This window comes from Oncorhynchus keta, chromosome 21 (assembly GCF_023373465.1).
Source record: "Oncorhynchus keta strain PuntledgeMale-10-30-2019 chromosome 21, Oket_V2, whole genome shotgun sequence".
Lineage (NCBI taxonomy): Eukaryota > Metazoa > Chordata > Actinopteri > Salmoniformes > Salmonidae > Oncorhynchus > Oncorhynchus keta.
Window position 1 is genome coordinate 6,581,008 of NC_068441.1, and position 20,338 is coordinate 6,601,345.

The window sequence follows — 20,338 nt, forward strand, 5'->3', positions numbered from 1 at the left end:
AACACCTTCGGGATGAATTGGAACGCCGACTGAGAGCCAGGCCTAATCGCCCAACATCACGGCCCGACCTCACTAATGCTCATGTGGCTGAATGGAATCAAGTCTGATTAACGTGGTATTTTGTTTCCTGACACAAGAACAAGCCAGTTGATCCGAATATATAATGGAGTATCAGAATTTGCTGTCTGTCTAGACAGAAAAAGACTTTGAAGTCAGATTTTGCAGTAAAAAAAGCCAGTCCCCGCAGCAATGTTCCAAACATCGAGTGGGAAGCCTTCGCAGAAGAGTCTAAGCTGTTACAGCAGCAAGGGTTACCAAGTCCATATTAAATGCCCATCATTTTGGAATGAGATGTTCGACGAGCAGGTGTCCACATACTTTTTTCCCCCTGCATGTCGCTCTCCCCCCCTCTCCCCTTCCATTAATACCATACATGTCCTGCTATTTCTCTCTCACCTTGCATCCTGTGCCCGAATGCCATCCACCCCGCCAATGCACCCTCCACCACCTCCCCCCACCCTTGAGCTGCTGCCACAGAGAAAGGTTTTCACTTCCTGTTTAATAGCTGAGCTGGAGTCAGAAGATGGGGCGCGCAATCAGAGGTTTAATGGGCGCCTGATTAAAGGAGAAACAGGACGAGACGCTGAGCTGAGGAGAACTTCACTGGCTTTCCTGATTTAATTACTCAGCCAACCACAGCCAGATAAGCCCCTGAACCTCCAAGTCCAGCTTCTCTCCCCTTCTCGTTTGAATTTCACACAAATAAACGATCATTATCCACTTTTCCCATGATTTTCAATTACTGCGCCGAGTTGCTGATGAGCTGTCAGGTTAGAGAGAGAGAGAGAGAGAGAGAGAGAGAGAGAGAGAGAGAGAGAGAGGAGAGAAGAGGCCCGACCTGCCCCCACCCCCGCCCTCGCCCCCACCCAGCCGGCCTCTAAACACCACTCACACGCCTCATTTGCTGGAGCACTAATTCAAACATTAGTATTCACACTCTTTTGTTTAACACTGAAACATTCCGTTGTTGAATTGCCCAGAAACTATTACATTCAAAGTCAAAGTTAGATAGTTAAACTGAGGATGTTTTGTATAGAACCTCTTCAAAATTCAAACAAGCTAGCTGTTAGTGAAAAGCCTGCCGTCTCTTGCTTTGTAACACACGAACACACGCACGCACGCACGCACGCACGCGAGCACACACATACACAAACATGCACACATACACCAGCACTAACCAGTGACTGGAGGGGGGGAACATATGAGAGCCAAATTGCTCTTGTCACCAAGGGGAGTGCCTCAACATGTTTTCCACTAAATTCAGAGACATAATCACAAAAAAAGAAGAATGAAAGCAGAAGAGCAGGATGGAGAGAATTTTACAGATGTAGATAAATAGAGGAACAAACAGGGAGCGAGAGAGAGACAAGAGAGAGAGAGGCAAGAGAGAGAGGCAAGAGAGAGAGGCAAGAGAGAGGCAAGAGAGAGAGAGGCAAGAGAGAGAGCGAGAGAGAGACAGAGAGAGACAGAGAGAGAGAGGGGCTAGAGAGAGACCAAGATAGTGACAGAGAGAGAGAGAGAGGCAAGAGAGAGAGAGAGAGAGTGAGAGAGTGAGAGATAAAGAAAGAGAGAGAGAGTTTCCTCCTGAGAGACCTGAAAGAGGCAAGCTGGTCCTAGGGCTCAACAATATACAGACTCTATTTCCTTCCACTGTGAAATACACCATGAGAAAACAGACCCTGCTGCACTGTGCACTACCATTTCCTCAAAAAATATGTCAGCAGCAGTGGGCTGCTGCTACAGTAAACTACAGAATAACCACTGGCTTTTGGCAACTGTTGGCAAAGATACCAAATTGACACCAAAAGCATATTCATTATTGAAATAACTTAATAGGGCCAACACAATTAGTGCCCTTCAAAGGGAAAATGCAGTGACTACGAATTTGGTCAAAAACCTGTTGTAATGGCTCGGTATATCATCTGGTTTATGTGGTATTTCGTTTCCTGACACAAGAACAAGCCAGTTGATCAGAATATATAATGGAGTGTCAGAAATTGCTGTCTGTCTAGACAGAAAAAGACTTTAAAGGCGGATTTTGCAGTAAAGAAAAATACGCCATGACTGCGCTTTGCCTCTGCAGGGCAGAGTAGCTATAGCGCCCCAGTGTGTGTGTGTGTGTGCGTGTGTGTGTGTGTGTGTGTGTGTGTGTGTGTGTGTGTGTGTGTGTGTGTGTGTGTGTGTGTGTGTGTGTGTGTGTGTGTGTGTGTGTGTGTGTGTGTGTGTGTGTGTGTGTGTGTAAAAACCACCTACTGTCTGAGTACCCTTGGCTCAAAGACATCCAGACAGGTCCCACCCCAGAAGACACGGGCTGGGAGTTTTATGCAGATGTGATCCCCCTCTATTGTAATGTCAGCCAACCACACTGCAGGCCACACGCACGAGCATATCGAAGAGAAAGGAATGCAAGCAAACAAATTCTCTTTGATTTATCCAGCTAGGATGTGCCATGACTTTTCTGGACAGTTGATAAAAATATACATTTCCCCAGTTGAAAGATTTGCACACGGAGGCGGACAGGGCCCCTGAGCGCTGTGTTGGGCTCATCTTTCACGTAAAACAGGCCTCTCTCTGATACCTTTAAAAGGTGATTCATCAGCTCGCCTGATGTATAAAGCACCCTTGGCTTTGCCCCTTTATGGAGCAGGACTGCACACCAAGCAGGGAAACAATTATATGAGTGGGATCTACGGAATATCCCTGTGTGAGACCATCCCTCACATACACACAACGGACCCCCACTTCACACACATTATTCACGGTGCCATCAAAATGGATCTTTTCCCTTCTGCCTAATATTAATCCAGTATTACAGTAAAACTAATACACACACTAATACACACACTAATACACACACACACACACACTAATACACACACACACGCACGCACGCACGCACGCACGCACGCACGCACGCACGCACGCACGCACGCACGCACGCACACACACACACACACACACACACACACACACACACACACACACACACACACACACACACACACACACACACACACACACACACACACACACACACACACACGGCTAGTGTAATATATCACAGGGTAAATACAAACGATCCCTCGTAAAAAAAAATCCATTTGGGATGATAGAACTCAAGCTATTAATGGACAAGACCTTTGTAATAACCATTATCATCGTCATCATCGTCGTGGAGATCTTTATGCCGTTCCTCTGATGAGTGGCCAGGAACCAGCTGCAATAGGTTGCAATAGAACTTCAATTCCCCAATTCCTTTCAACAAACACATACAGTACTCATTTATTTTGAACACACACAGCACAGGGGTAGTCGTCACCACCTCACACATCTACAAAGACACTGGAAAACAAGGACTGGGCACTGAAGGAATTGTTGATTATCTCCAAGTTTTAGAGATAGAAGAAGATTGACGGACAAAGACACAATTTAAAAGTACACTTCCCAAAACATATGCTGATGCTATTTACCACAAAAACTGGATGGACGTTTCCCTAAACACCTGTGTTCTCAAAATGAGGATTTCTTAAATGGAATGTATTTACAAAAACATCCATAACCAACTGAAGTAATGCTGAATCGTATTGAAATAACATGCAGTAACACTAACAACCTAGTAATACCACAGCTAATATACCTGAATATGAGGTACACGAGTTAAACTGTGTTCATAGCGGATAAAATGTTTGAAAACACTGTATCTCTGATTGAATTCCTGTCCTGTTCCCAAACCGCCTTGAACTGTGAAGAGGAAATCCATCCCTGAACGTCTCAGACGAATCATGAATACGGAATGAGAGACTGCTGAAATCTAAACCCTTTACCCGCCCAGATACCTTTTTCTAATTAAAGTGATGCAGTCAATAATAAACAAATGAAATATATTTTGTGAGCTTGGTGGTGAGTGAAGTGGAGTCTGGTGTGCTGGCTGTTCTCATTAGAGTGTTGGTAAATGATAGTGCCCCTTCACTGGGCACACACTTTAGGGTAGGGGGTAGGGAGGAGGGATGCTGGGGGGGGGGCAGGAGGCGGAAGACGGAGCGAATCAAATCAAGAGGAACGGTAGAAATATAAATTATTTTAGCTCTCTTCTCCCTCAGAGTGAAAAACATACATTTAAATCCTATCCCCCCCCCTCACACAGTCATTTCCTTTTACGAATCACTTTAGCTTTTCTTTCTCAGTCTCTCGCTCCTTCAATCTGACTTGATGTTGAGGAGGAGTGAGCTGATCTCCAGCATAGCGTGAGCTGGGTGACAGCGAGAGAGCATGTCTATTTCCTCCACGGGCTGAGCCTGCAGTGGGCTGTGCAGACTGCACAGCAGCATATAGACTTTTAGATGTCATTTTACTGTCTTTTACTATTTTCCTTTTCGCCTAAATGACTCGCCCTACCTTCTCAACAACCCGTGTTGTTATAATGTAAATGAATGACCCCTTTACCCATGTAAATAAATAGTGGTACTCCTCTAAAAGTTTACAACAAGGCCCACTAATTGTACCTACTATACAGTTGGAGTCCTGAGTATAGAGTGAATGCCTATCTAGATTAGCTCTCCAAACCTTCATCCGTTCTCTTCTCCTTTAGTTCTATTGCCTGAGTGTCTCTAAAGGATCATGCTTTTGTGGCCGTGTACCTGGGCAACGCCAGCAGACTATAGATCTCTCAGAATCCCTTATTGAATACTGAAAACCCCCCCAATACCAATCTCTCCCTCTGTTTTAAACCCTCTCACTAATACCCCACAGATTCCCTCTCTATCCACTGTAGTGTATTTCCCTGATTTCTGTTCTGTGCCTCCTAGTCTCTGTGACTTTGTTTCTTGCTCTTCCTGTGTCTCCATGACATTGCGTGTGCTCCGTCATGTTTGCCTAAAGCCTTCCAGAGGGGTGTCCACGCCAGAGCAGGGGCTAATATTCAAAGACAGGTAACATGTGCCTTTAGTTGGTGGTTTGGGCATAGAGAGAGAGAGAGAGAGAGAGAGAGAGAGAGAGAGAGAGAGAGAGAGAGAGAGAGAGAGAGAGAGAGAGAGAGAGAGAGAGAGAGAGAGAGAGAGAGAGAGAGAGAGAGAGAGAGAGAGAGAGAGAAAGAGAAAGAGAAAGAGAGGGAGAGAGAGAGGGAGATGGGCACAGCATCCTCCCTCCGCAGGAGGGGAAGGGAGGATTAATCCTTCCATTCAGTCCAACCACCAAAGCTTCACTTCACCCACTCTTTCATCTGCACAATTAGTCACTGCTCTCCATTCTATTGTAATAGGCACATTACTCACTGCTGATGTGTAGAATAGAAAGACAACAACACAGTCTGCCACTGGAAAAAAAGCTCTGCATACGGGGGATTTAAACTTTATTCTCACTTCAAGAAAACGGGGTTTTCTGTACTTAAATACTCTGTCTTTTTCTTTATGATTCAGTTAATATGACGACAGCCATGTAAATATAGCAGTATGTGTGTTTAACCGGTTATCTCTTAAATGAAAGGGAACAAAAAATATGAGGAACCTGGTTGGAGCACCACCAGTGATTATGTGCTAATGTATTGTACAGCTGTAGGATCTTAATTTGACCACTCTGTTGGAGGGGAACTTTCCTGCAATGCAAGACATTGTAATTTCCACATAGAAATTTCAGACTCGATTTTCCCTTACGGAAATGTATCAACCCCTGTATCAAATGTATCAAAAATGTTCCATTAACTATAATCCACATAATAATGTACATTTCCTGTTGCTGCAGGATTCTTTTCCTGCCATAGTAATCTGGGTCAAATTAAGATCCTTCATCTGTATAGCAGCTGTGTCTGCCAAACTGTTGACAACATCTACAGCCCTGGTGCAATAACCATTAAATGATCTAGCTGTGAGACGTCTCTGAAACTAAAAACAGACCCAGGAGTTAAGCGCATGATGGGATTCTTTCAGTGGCGTTTACTTAACTCTCCTCTTCCTGTTTCTCTGTGACTCCCTGTGAGATTGTGTTCCCCGGGGCCCTTCCCCGGCAATTATTCAGCAAATCCCTCCCTGCTGTTTGTTCCCTCAACGTTTCCCCAACGTTTCCCCAACGTTCCCCCAACATTCCCCTACCACGAGAAGACATCCCTTTTTTTTCTCCACAATGCAACAGCACCACCCACATCAATTTAGTCCTCTGTGGCTTTTTCTGTTGCGGTGTCCGCTCCGTAATAAGCATTGATAATTAGAAGAAAACTGTTTGAATGTTTGACCTAAGCTAATTAGAAAGTCTGCAGACTTGCCAGCAGGAATCCGCAATGGGATAATGAATCATAAAATGGTTCATTACTGCGCCCAGGGAACACTCTCAATCTCAATAAACGGACATGGGCCCTGGCAGACAAATCAAACCAGGACACACACACTGCCTCATTTATCTGCTAAAAAGAACACAATAAAAACCGTTGCTCTAAACGGTTTCTATTATTAAAGTGTCTCTCTCCCGATTCTCCTTTTCTCCTTCTCTCTTTCTCCAAACCCTCCCTCTCTCGCTCTCTACTCCTCTCTCTCTCTCTGACTTTTTCTGTTGACTTTTCTCCCCCCGTTTTTAACCCGCTGCTGTAAGTTTCATTAACATGCGTAACACACTTTTGTAAAAATAAAAATAAATACTCATTGTCATGTAACAACAACCACCTTTACTCCATGTGTAACTCTGTGTTGTTGTCTGTTCACACCGCTATGCTTTATCTTGGCCAGGTCGCAGTTGTAAATGAGAACTTGTTCTCAACTAGCCTACCTGGTTAAATAAAAGGTGAAATAAAAAATATCACAGAGGACCAGACATACTGCCAACGTTTCCTAGTTGGGCCCCCTTCTCTCAGATGTTCATAATCAAAGCAGTAAAATAGCAGCCCCTTCAACTACACAGAGGATGAGTGCTCATAATAAACTCTAGCCATGTACTCCATCTGCAAAGCACAACACGGAACACTAAACTCATCCATACCATAGCCCACTAACACTTACTGCCATATACTTGTACACATAACACCACACAACACTCCAGCCCCGGTGTAGATAGTACCCTGTTCCAGATCAACAGTTCCAGGCTTTTGTTCTCTAACACTGACCCTCTCCCTCTCGTCTGGCTGCTCTGCTCTGTTCTCCCTGGGTTGGGCAGACAGCCTCTCCTGCTCACTAACAATGCTGCTGGTCCACTGCTCCTCCAATAAGCACAGACCTCTCTAGACCCACAGGCAAACATTCCACTCACATCAGCTCCCCGTCAGCTCTCCTAGGCAGCTCTGGTGCTCCAGCACTGAGCAGCAGCCATCTCCGTTTGGTACTGAGCATGTCCCTGGCCTGCCCTCTCCAGAGTTCTCCGAGCCCCGGGACCCCAGAGGTAGAAATGTCCCAGTCTATTTTCTCCACGTGAAATTCAGCTTTTAACTTCCGATCCCTGGGGCCGTTATGTATCAAGTTCCTCAGAGTGGGAGTCTGAGGATCAGGTCCCCCAGTCTATGCAATCGCATTCATTGCGATCGAAAAGGCAAAACTGATCCGAGATATGTACGCTTGATACATATGGCCACTGAGAATTTGCTTACCTTATTCCTGATAACATGATTTTAAATAGCCTAACACCACTGGTCATATTATTTTGTGCTACTGTCCAAAAATGTGGTTAGAATTGATGATATATTTGTTACTGACACAGGCTAGGCTACGGAATGATATACGGAGTAGAGTGTGGGGACGATCAGCATCCGTATATGAGTACTGCATTTTACGAGCTACTCAACTCAGAAAAAAAAGAACAGAACTCAAACAACATGCTCAAAAACAGAGCTGTTGTCAAAACTGGAGTAGCTGGGCCAATCTTTCCACTGCAGGCTACGCACAGGGACTTGATTTGCCCACAACAACAGTAAACATTTTTTTGGCAACGCAAAACTCTTAAAGGCCCAGTGCAGTCAGAAACATGATTGTCCTGTGTTTTATATATATTTTCATAATATGAGGTTGGAATTATCTGTGAAATTGTGAAAATTATGATAATGCCCTTTTAGTGTAAGAGCTGTTTGAAAAGAGTTTTGGCCTGCCTGGTGACATCATCACACAGTAAATGAGTTAATAGACCAATAAGAAAGAGAGTTCCAAACTTCTCTGCTAATAACAGCTAGTTTTCAGTTTCCCCCTCCCCTAGCAACATCTTGCTTGAGAAATTGCTCTTTGTTAAAGAAGCTATTTTTGTTTCTTTTTGACCATTTTCATTTAAAACAATCATAGGAAGGTACTTAATTGTAACCAGAAATTTGATATTGACATACAAATGTCTGTATTGGACCTTTAAAAATGAACATCCTCCCAGAGTACTCCATTCTAGCACTGTGTTTCTATAATCCCCTGCAGGCTCAATCGGAAAGCCTTTATTCCGATACAAGCCCAGCGAAGAGAGAATCCAGGGCCCATGAGAGAATCCAGGGCCCATGAGAGAATCCAGGGCCGGTGCAAAATGTCTGCAGTAACAACAGGCAGGACTGATTGCTCTATAGTCGTTCGTCCATGCTCTTTGACCCCTCTTCCTGGATAAGCACAGGCTAACTCTGACAAGATTGGCCCAGAGAGGCTGCTGGGGAAGCTTATTATAGACCTGTTGGCTAGCTTCCATACCTCGGAAATAACAAGGGTTCTTCTGACGAAGAGGAAGACTGCAAAACAAAATGGGTGGAAATGGTGGTCTATCTGTCAGCAGATCATTTGAGATACAGCCAGATAGTGAGAGTGAACACATCGAAATCCAACAGATTAGAGCAGGATAGCGGAGAGAAGAGATAAGAGAATGTCGGGCGACTGTGAGAATACAACCTCTGCAGATACAGTACGTATGTCCACTTTCTTCCATTGCTGGAGTCCCAAAGAAGGTGTTATGCCTGGTAGGGCTGTGAGGTGCCAGTCAGGGCAGAGTATCCAGGAGCAGGTGAATCAATCCCTGCCCACGCAACCACACACACGCACGCACGCACGCACGCACGCACGCACGCACACACACACACACACACACACACACACACACACACACACACACACACACACACACACACACACACACACACACACACACACACACACACACACACACACACACACACACACACACACACACACACACACACACACACACACACACACACACACGCAGCTACTGTGGGGAACACTGCTGCCATGAACTATTGTGTTACAGGAGGCAAGTGTTGGCTGATATACGCAGAGGGGCAGGTTATCATGCTCAGCTAACAACCTCCGAAGGAGAAAGGTCCGGTCTAAGGCGCAGAGAAATAGGTGGTTTCATGTTCATCCGTTCACGACTGGCTCAGGTCTGTAGGAGAACTATGAGGGGGAGATCCTCCCAAACTGATAAGGAAGACACACAAGACCGCCTCGGAAAACAAGATGCGGCATCTCCAAGGTGTATCATGTCAGAACATGTCTCATACGAAACCCTGTGTGTAACCTAGCAAAAAGGTTCAGATCATAGACTGATAGTGAATTCGTGTGTATTTGTGTGGGAGGATGGAGGTGCAGTGAATTTGTGTGTATTTGTGTGGGAGGATGGAGGTGTAGTGAATGTGTGTGTATTTGTGTGGGAGGGCGGAGGTGTAGATGTAGCTTGGTACTTACAGCCCTTATAGATGTCTGTAGGGATCTGGACGGCGCTGTAGGAGTAGTTCACTTTGTTTTTAAAGTTGGGATCGTCCACAAACTCCAGCTTCACGGAGTAGGGGTTCTCCATCAGGTTCTCTTCCCCGTCTTCATCCTCCGTCTGCATAGAGAGATTCACAGAGAGAGAAACACCCTGTCAGTGGGATAAGCACAGGACAGAAGGAAACAGACGGCCAGAGACACGGACTAACACAAAACAGACATCCGCCCTGCACAGCCACAAACAAACACGAATGCACTCACACAGGTCTGCATGCGCACACACACACACACACACACACACACACACACACACACACACACACACACACACACACACACACACACACACACACACACACACACACACACACACACACACACACACACACACACACACACACACACACACACACACACACACACACATATACACTTTTGGATGAAACAACAAGAACGGCAATTACGTCGCCTTTTAAGCTGGGTTTGGATTTTGCCTTCTATTCTTTGCCTCATCACAAAGCAACAGCGGGTATCAAAGCAGACACGAAACAGTGAGAATCAATTAGTGTCCAAGATGGCTATCACAGACACATTAAGGTGGCACACAAATGAACCCTGACAATAACTAACAACCAACACCACTCAATCACATGCTTTCTCTCTGCCACGCACACGAACACGGCAGAATCTCCAGCACGTCCATATGCAAGTGTTACTTCAGGAAGCCAGCTGGAGCTGTCTTGTGTTTCTGTTTTGACGTTCACGACAACATAATGTCTATTGGCGGTCTGGTGCCGTGGCGTCGCCTAGGCAGAGAGCTGCTGTACATTTGGTGAATATTTGTAATCATTTCTTTTCATAGCATTTTCCCTGACAAACTTTTTGTTTTATGAATGACCTATTAGGTTATTATTATAGTCTAAATAGTGCGAATCCAGCATGTTTTCAAGACTGAAGTTGGCGGTTAGTTACTGGCTAGCTAGCTAGCTAATGTTAGCTGGCTAGCAGGCAATGTTTTGATTCGATGATGCCAGCTATCTGGATGTTGAGGATGGAGAGAAGCCTGAATACAGAGGTATACAGAGATGACAGCTGACCATAAAGGAGAACTAAGTTATAAGGCTACTCATCGACAGAGCTGTAGTGGAGCAGGTTGAGAGCTTCAAGTTCCTTGGTGTTCACATCACCAACAAACTATCATGAGCCAAAAACAAGAGGGCACGACAACGCCTATTCCCCCTCAGGAGACTGAAAAGATTTGTCAGGGGTCCTCAGATCCTCAAAAAGTTATACAGCTGCACCATCGAGAGCATCCTGACTGGTTGCATCAACACCTGGTATGACAACTGCTCGGCCTCCAACCCTAAGGCACTACAGAGGGTAGTGCGTACGGCACAGTACATCACATCAAGCTTGGGGCCAAGCTTCCTGCCATCCAGGACCTCTATACCAGGCGGTGTCAAAGGAAGGCCCTAAAAATTTCCAAAGACTCCAGCTACCCTAGTCATAGACTGTTTTCTCTGCTACTGCACGGCAAGCAGTACCGGAGCACCAAGTCTAGGTCCAAAAGGCTTCATAACAGCTTCTACCCCCAAGCCATAAGACTCCTGAACACCCCCCACCCCCATTTTTACACTGCTGCTACTCTCTGTGTATTATCTATGCATAGTCACTTTACCTCTACCTACATGTGCATTGACTTTGTACCAGTACCCCTTGTATATAGCCTCACTACCGTTATATTATTGTTGCTTTTTAATAATTTGTTATTTTTCATTTTTTACTTTCTTAAGCACTGATTTTTCTTAAAACTGCATTGTTGGTTAAGGTCTTGTAAATAACCATTTCACTGTAAGGTTTACACCTGTTGTATTCAGTGCATTTGACAAATCAAATTGGACTTGATTTAATACTCCTGAATTACTACTGAAGTGTGGTGTGCTTTCTGAACCCCAAGTGGGTGCTGCATTTTGTTAGTAGTGAAGAGTTGTGAGCTAGCTAAACTAGGTGGCTAGAACTACTATGAAGAAATATTTTTTACCCTCATCAATCTACACACAATACCCCATAATGACAAATCGAAAACAGGTTCTTAGAAATGTATGCAAATGCAAATATATACATTTAAAAAATCCTTATTTACATAAGTATTCAGACCCTTTGCTATGACAGTGCATGTCAATGCAAAAATCAAGCCATGAGGTTGAAGGAATTGTCCATAGATCTCCGAGACAGGAGTGTGTCAAGGCACAGATCTGGGGAAGGGTACCAAAACATTTCTGCAGCATTAAAGTTCCCCAATAATTCAGTGGCCTCCATCATTGTTAAATGGAAGAAGTTTGAAACCACCAAGAGTCTTCATAGAGTCAAGAACCCGGTGGTCACTCTGACAGAGCTCCAGAGTTCTACTGTGGAGGTGGGAAAACCTTCCAGAAGGACAACCATCTCTGCAGCACTCCACCAATCATGTATTTATGGTAGAATGGCCAGACGGAAGCCACTTCTCAGTTAAAGGCACATGACAGCCCGCTTGGAGTTTGCCAAAAGGCACCTAAAGACTCCCAGACCATTAGAAACAAGATTATCTGGTCTGAACTATTTAGCCTGAATGTCAAGCGTCACATCTGGAGGGAACCTGACACCATCCCTACGGTGAAGCACGGTGGTTTCAGCATCATTCTGTGGGGCTGTTTTTTAGCTGCAAAGACTGGGAGACTAGCCAGGATGGAGGGAAAGATGAACGGAGCAAAGTACAGAGATCCTTGATGAACACCTGCTCCAGAGCGCTGAGGACCTTCGACTGGGGCGAAGGTTCACCTTCCAATAGACAATGACCCTAAGCACACAATCAAGACAACGCAGGAGTGGCTTCAGGACAAGTCTCTGAATGTCCTTGAGTCCAGACTTGAACCCAATCGAACATCTCTGGAGAGACCTAAAAATAGCTGTGCAGCGACACTCCCCATTCAACCTGACAGAGCTTGAGAGTATCTGCAGAGAAACCTGTTTTTGCTTTGTCATTATGGGGTATTGTGTGTTGTTTGATAAAGAAAAAAAACAATTGAATCCATTTTAGAATAAGGCTGTAATGTAATAAAATGTGGAAAAAGTCAAGAGGTCTGAATACTTTCCGAATATGTTTTTAAATGTATTATAATATATATATATATATTTTATCACCTTTTTCTCCCAATTTCGATCTTGTCTCATTGCTGCAACTTCCCAATGGGCTCGGGAGGCGAAGGTTGAGTCATGCATCCTCCAAACCGCACTTCTAAACACCCACCCGCTTAACCCGGAAGCCAGCCGCACCAATGTGTCAGAGGAAACACTGTTCACCTGATGACCGAGGTCAGCCTGCAGGTGCCTGACCTGCCACAAAGAGTCGCTAAAGCGCGATGAGCCAAGTAAAGCTCCCCCTGGCCAAACCCTCCCCTAACCCGGACGACGTTGGGCCAATTGTGCACCGCCCTATGGTACTCCCGTTCACGGCCGGTTGTGATACAGCCCCGGGTTCGAACCCAGGTCTGTAGTGATGCCTCTAGCACTGCGATGCAGTGCCGTAGACCGCTGCGAGACTCGACTGGCCTAGGATTCAATCTTGATTATCTATCTACATATGACAAGCCTTGCCTTTTCAAGAGCCCATCGTGAAAATAAATAGGAATTAGATCTAAACACATCCTCTGGCAGAGCTTATTCATTTATCTTTGCCTCCAAATCCTAAGGGAGCTCGCTAAGACTCTGCAAGGTGCATACTGACAGAATATAGAACATAGCTAGTACTACAAATGAGTTAGGGCAGGCCTACACATCCACTGTACAATATACACACACATACTGTATATATGCATTGCATACCATAAGGAAAGGGAGGCGAAAACATCCATCAAATACTGTATATCATACTGTATACCATACTGTATATAATACTGTATACTGTATATAATACTGTATATAATACTGTATACTGTATATCATACGGTATACCATACTGTATATAATACTATAATACTGTATACTGTATATAATACTGTATATAATACTGTATACTGTATATTATACGGTATACCATACTGTATATAATACTATAATACTGTATACTGTATATAATACTGTATATAATACTGTATACTGTATATCATACGGTATACCATACTGTATATAATACTGTATATAATACTGTATACTGTATATCATACGGTATACCATACTGTATATAATACTGTATACTGTATATAATACTGTATACTGTATATCATACTGTATATAATTCTGTATTATAAGAAGTGTTGGAGGTAACGTGTTCAAAAGGTTTACGAATGTGTTACAAAGTAATGCGTTACCGTGATAATATAACTGTTCCAATTTGAGTCCAAATATTACAGTTACTGTAAGAAAGGTGGTTGTTACTTAGTTACTTGTGTTATCATTCCCTTCCCAGTTACAGTTATTGATCAAAATAGATATTTGTGATGATGATGATTATTCCATGCCGGGTTGGCTCAATATTTAAAATCCCCACGCCCCAGATTGCAATTGTTTTGGTCCTGAGATTGAGGTCCTCTCACCAGAAGAAAAATAAAACATAAACAAATCCTCAAATACATATAGTTCATTACTGTATAGTTCACACTGAGACCTGCCCACATATCATGAATTAATAGAGCAGCAAGGGTTCATTGAATCTGACATGATAAAAACGGGTTTGTTTTTTTTCCGCAAAATGTAATTCAAGCCTCATACCCTGTGCAAAAATTGATTTATGGCCGGGCTTTAATTGTCTATTAAAACGCAATTACAAGCTGTTGTTGGAGAGGATGGGAAGAGCAGAGCAGGGGCACACTTGTGATGATAGCCCACTGAATGTCAACGCTAGGAACAGTGTGGTCACAGACCAGGAAAACATGCTACAGTACCTTACAGGAAACGCATCATCAGACATACGTCAACTGTCTCGCGCTCTTGTGTGTCTCTTGTACATACACAGTTGCGCAAATCACAAACTCACTGTTATAAAAACCCATTTACACAAGGCTACACTCACAGGTTATGGGCCTTAGTTCGACATCTATCTTTGTCGGTTTTGACTGTAATAACAATGTATAGCTCATAAACTGTCTCCTGTTCCTCAACACATCCATTCATTCTGTCAAAACCTTCCCACTCAGCGAAAACGTTTCATAATCGTTCTGTCACCTTTTATCTTCTTCTCCTCCTTCCAATCATCTCCAACTGCATTACAATGTTAAACTGCCCCCCACACACACACACACACAACAATGACCCCATCACACAAGAACATAGACTTGAGAAGATGTGCAACGTTAAGGTCGCCGGTGACAGCGTACAAGTGGATGGTGGTGGAAGTGAAGCTCATTGGTTGAACAATATAACGCCTTGTAACATGACAGCAAAGACAATGAATGCGTTCATGACTATGATGCGTATTCAGCAAAAGGGTGAGAGTCTTACAGCCTCACGCTGGTCTTGCAAAGAGGATCCCTCGGTTACTGATGCAGTTCCGTCAAAACGCGTGGGGTAATTGCGTCATGGGGCAGTTTGTTGGCATGGGTGATTAGGTAGGACATGCTGGTTCATCGCTGAGGATGATTGGGTTAGAGGTGCTGATTTATCAGTTAGAGAGGAAGTGGGTGAGGAATGCCGGAAGGATTAGTTACAATGAAGGTCTTTGGGTTCGAAGGGTGGATTATTGCTTAACATAAATGTAATTAGATTAGAAATACTATTGTATTAGTTGCAGGGAAGGCGACTGGCTTAGAGAAAGGGGTTGCATTAGTTACAATGAAGGTGATTGGCTTAGGGAAGTCGGGTTATCAATAACGGAGAAGGCGATTGGACTTCATAAGCCCCTCGTGCATCATCAGCATTCTGTGGAGTCCCGTCCCGGTGTTTGTTTATCTCTCAGCCTGACTGTCATTCCAGTGAGGCCCTCTTTTTCCAAAGAGCCCAATCATAATTAACCAAGGCAGCTTCTAATTAGGAGCTGAATAAATCCACACAGGAAAGACTGATTGGTTCATTTTCTTCAGCCACCCACCACCTGTTTTGCTCGATTCATTACCCAATTTATTAATTTTATCTCCCCATTCTCAAGGTTTAATTAAAGGTTGAAGAGGCCAGGAATGACATTTTGAAGACTCTTTCATTTCCACTTTTACCCATCTAGGGCTCGCCCATGATCACAAGCATCTCTCGCCTGCAAACCCAGCTCATCCCTTTGATATTGTGTGTTTGTGTGTGTGTGTGTGTGTGTTTGTGTGTGTGTGCACGCGTGTGTGCCCATGTGTGTTGGTCAATCGCACAGTACAGATTGTGGATCACTTCTGAACCGAAAGCCAAATAACAAACTGAACTTTGACAGTGTAATATGGTGCAGTGTATGACAAAGCAAAGAAAATCAAAATGCAAGACGAGTCTGTGCTTCAAGTGCATTGAGAAGCTACAATAACATTAGTGTTTCCAGCTAGGTGGCCGACGTCTCTGCTCCTTGCCCTCCACCAAAACGCTCCCTTATCGTCATTTACAAGTTATATGCATTCCACTACCGACCAAATAGCAGTTTCAAATGAAAGTGAGATAATGCGGAGACCATTGCAATTTCACCCAGAGTGAGCTTTGTCTGTTCTCCGCTGAAGCCTAAGTAATAATCTTCTCTTGGGAATGCCTGATCTTGTCTCTTTCAGTTGGGTTGTTCTCGCAGAGGGATTTTCCCCCAACAATGGCTGATAAAAAACAAAACTCTAAAATCTATATCATATTGTTCTACTGACAGCCAATGAGGTGTTGCCGGGACAGGCCAAGACATCATGCCTATAATCTTTCATGTGTCGGCGTGTCTGTGTCTGTGTGCGTATTAAAGTCACAGTAAAAAAAACAGTATGTATAATGGGACCCTGCCAATGAAGACAGGTCATTGTCAAAGTGCCAGAGCAAGAGTTGGGGTGAGGATAAGGCTAGACCCCAAGATAGTCTTAACATGGGGTGTTATTAATCCCAATACTAAGCAATCCCCTCCAGTGCCACTACACATACTACTGTGGAATATTACCATCAATGAGAATGGCCGCTATGTGCTGTTTCTATGCCTGGACACAGCGAATAAGAGATTGAGGACCCAGACTGAGTCGCCTTTTGGGCAGGAACTCAACTGTGGACAGTGCCTATACCTACACAAGGGCGCTGCGCGATTCAATTTAAAGTTGCGAGAGATATGGAGTCTAGAGCATCTGGCCCAACAAGTTAATTAGATATTGTAATGATGGAGTGTTTATAGGTGAAAGGAGCGCATTACAAGCCCTGTTTGAATCGGGGAGAGAAAGGCGGGATCGGATGGGCAGACAAGGGGAGAGGGGGGATGGAGCAGACAGGGCAAGACGAGGTGACGGTAGCAGCAGGAGTAGAGCCCGTGTACATGAGTAGAGCAAGGGCTCAGGAGAAGAGCAAAGGTACAGGAGTAGAGCACGGGAACAGGAGTAGAGCACGAGTACAGGAGACAAGCAAGGGTACAGAAGTAGAGCACGACTACAGAGGTAGAGCACGGTCACAGGAGTAGAGCACGAGTACAGGGGTAGAGCACGAGTACAGGAGTAGAGCAAAGGTACAGGAGTAGAGCACGGGTACAGGAGTAGAGCACGGGTACAGGAGTAGAGCACGAGAACAGGAGTAGAGCACGGCTACAGGAGTAGAGCACGGGTAAAGGAGTAGAGCACGGGTACAGGAGTAAAGCAAAGGTACAGCAGTAGAGCACAGGTACAGGAGAAGAGCACAGGTACGTGGGTAGAGCACGGGTACAGAAGTAGATCACAGGTACAGGGGTAAAGAAAAGGTACAGGAGTAGAGCAAAGGTACAGGTGTACAGTACGGGTACAGGAGTAGATCACAGGTACAGGTGTAAAGCAAAGGTACAGGAGTAGAGCACGGGTACAGGAATAGAGCACTGGAATAGGTGTAGAGCACGGATACAGGAGTAGATCACAGGTACAGGAGAAAAGCAAAGGTACAGGAGTAGAGCACGGGTACAGGAATAGAGCACTGGAATAGGAGTAGAGCACAGATACAGGAGTAGAGCACAGGTACAGGAGAAGAGCACAGGTATAGGGGTAGAGCACAGGCACAGGCACAGGATTAGAGCACGGGTACAGGAGTAGAGCACGGGTACAGGAGTAGAGCACGGGTACAGGAGTAGAGCACGAGAACAGGAGTAGAGGACGGCTACAGGAGTAGAGCACGGGTACAGGAGTAAAGCACGGGTACAGGAGTAGAGCACAAGTACAGGAGTAGAGCACGGGTACAGGAGTAGAGTAAAAGTACAGGAGTAAAGGACGGGTACAGGAGTAAAGGACGGGTACAGGAGTAGAGCACGGGTACAGGGGTAGAACACATGGGTACAGGAGTAGAGCAAAAGTACAGGAATAGAGCACAGGTACAGGAGAAGGGCACGGCAACAGGAGTAGAGCACGGGTACAGGGGTGGAGCAAAAGTACAGGAGTAAAGCACGGGTACTTGAGAAGAGCAAAGGTACAGGAGTAGAGCACGAGAACAGGAGTAGAGCATGGCTACAGGAGTACAGCACGGGTACAGGAGTAGTGCACGGGTAAAGGAGTAAAGCCAAGGTACGGGGTAAAGCAAAGGTACAGGAGTAGAGCACGGGTACAGGAGTTGAGCACGGGTACAGGCGTAGAGCACGGGTACAAGAGTAGAGCACGGGTACAGGAGTGGAGCAAAAGTACAAGAGTAGAGCATGGGTACAGGAGTAGAGCAAGGGTACAGGACTAGAGCACGGATACAGAAGTAGAGCACAGCTACAGGAGAAGAGCACAGGTATAGGGGTAGAGCACGGGTACAGGAGTAGAGCAAAAGTGCAGGAGTAGAGCACAGGTACAGGAGAAGAGCACGGCAACAGGAGTAGAGCATGGGTACAGGGGAAAAGAAAAGGTACAGGACAAGAGCACGGGTACAGGAGTAAAGCAAAGATACAGGAGTAGATCACTGTTACAGGAGAAGAGCACAAGTTCAGGGGTAGAGCACGGGTGCAGGAGTAAAGCTAAGGTACAGGAGTAGAGCACGGGTACAGGCGTAGAGCAGGAAGGGATTGAGGAAGGAAGAAATGGGTGAGAGGAAGGGATAGAGGGAGGAAGCAGTGGGTGAGAGGAAGGGATAGAGGGAGGAAGCAGTGGGTGAGAGGAAGGGATTGAGGAAGGAAGAAATGGGTGAGAGGAAGGGATAGAGGAAGCAAGCAGTGGGTGAGAGGAAGGGATAGAGGGAGGAAGCAGTGGGTGAGAGGAAGGGATAGAGGGAGGAAGCAGTGGGTGAGAGGAAGGGATAGAGGAAGGGATAGAGGGAGGAAGCAGTGGGTGAGAGGAAGGGATAGAGGGAGGGATAGAGGGAGGAAGCAGTGGGTGAGAGGAAGGGATAGAGGGAGGAAGCAGTGGGTGAGAGGAAGGGATAGAGGGAGGAAGCAGTGGGTGAGAGGAAGGGATAGGGGAAGGAAGCAGTGGGTGAGAGGAAGGTATAGAGGGAGGAAGCAGTGGGTGAGAGGAAGGGATAGAGGGAGGAAGCAGTGGGTGAGAGGAAGGTATAGAGGGAGGAAGCAGTGGGTGAGAGGAAGGGATAGAGGAAGGAAGCAGTGGGTGAGAGGAAGGGATAGAGGAAGGAAGCAGTGGGTGAGAGGAAGGGATAGAGGAAGGAAGCAGTGGGTGAGAGGAAGGGATAGAGGGAGGAAGCAGTGGGTGAGAGGAAGGGATTGAGGAAGGGATAGAGGGAGGAAGCAGTGGGTGAGAGGAAGGGATAGAGGAAGGAAGCAGTGGGTGAGAGGAAGGGATAGAGGAGAGGAAGAAATGGGTGAGAGGAAGGGATAGAGGGAGGAAGCAGTGGGTGAGAGGAAGGGATAGAGGGAGGAAGCAGTGGGTGAGAGGAAGGGATAGAGGAAGGGATAGAGGGAGGACGCCGTGGGTGAGAGAAAGGGATAGAGGAAGGAAGCAGTGGGTGAGAGGAAGGTATAGAGGAATCAAGCAGTGGGTGAGAGGAAGGGAATGAGGAAGGAAGCAATGGGTGAGAGGAATGGATAGAGGAAGCAAGCAGTGGGTGAGAGGAAGGGATAGAGGACGGGATAGAGGAGGAAGCAGTGGGTGAGAGGAAGGGATAGAGGAAGGAAGCAGTGGGTGAGAGGAAGGTATAGAGGAATCAAGCAGTGGGTGAGAGGAAGGGATTGAGGAAGGAAGCAATGGGTGAGAGGAAGGGATAGAGGAAGCAAGCAGTGGGTGAGAGGAAGGGATAGAGGAAGGGATAGAGGGAGGAAGCAGTGGGTGAGAGGAAGGGATAGAGGGAGGAAGCAGTGGGTGAGAGGAAGGGATAGAGGGAGGAAGCAGTGGGTGAGAGGAAGGGATAGAGGAAGGGATAGAGGGAGGAAGGAGTGGGTGAGAGGAAGGGATAGAGGGAGGAAGCAGTGGGTGAGAGGAAGGGATAGAGGGAGGAAGCAGTGGGTGAGAGGAAGGGATAGAGGAAGGGATAGAGGGAGGACGCCGTGGGTGAGAGAAAGGGATAGAGGAAGGAAGCAGTGGGTGAGAGGAAGGTATAGAGGAATCAAGCAGTGGGTG

General features: G+C 45.7%; 1 protein-coding gene across 4 annotated transcripts in view; it reads right to left on the reverse strand.

Annotated features, from left to right (window-relative positions):
* The window catches only part of LOC118399834 (voltage-dependent calcium channel subunit alpha-2/delta-2-like), a 246,689-nt gene that overhangs the window by 60,469 nt on the left and 165,882 nt on the right, over positions 1-20,338 (reverse strand). For all 4 annotated transcript variants that reach the window (XM_052473270.1, XM_052473267.1, XM_052473269.1 and 1 more), the window contains one exon: positions 9,696-9,837. In XM_052473270.1, the coding sequence (XP_052329230.1) occupies positions 9,696-9,837 (142 nt within the window). The remainder of the gene's footprint in view (positions 1-9,695; positions 9,838-20,338) is intronic.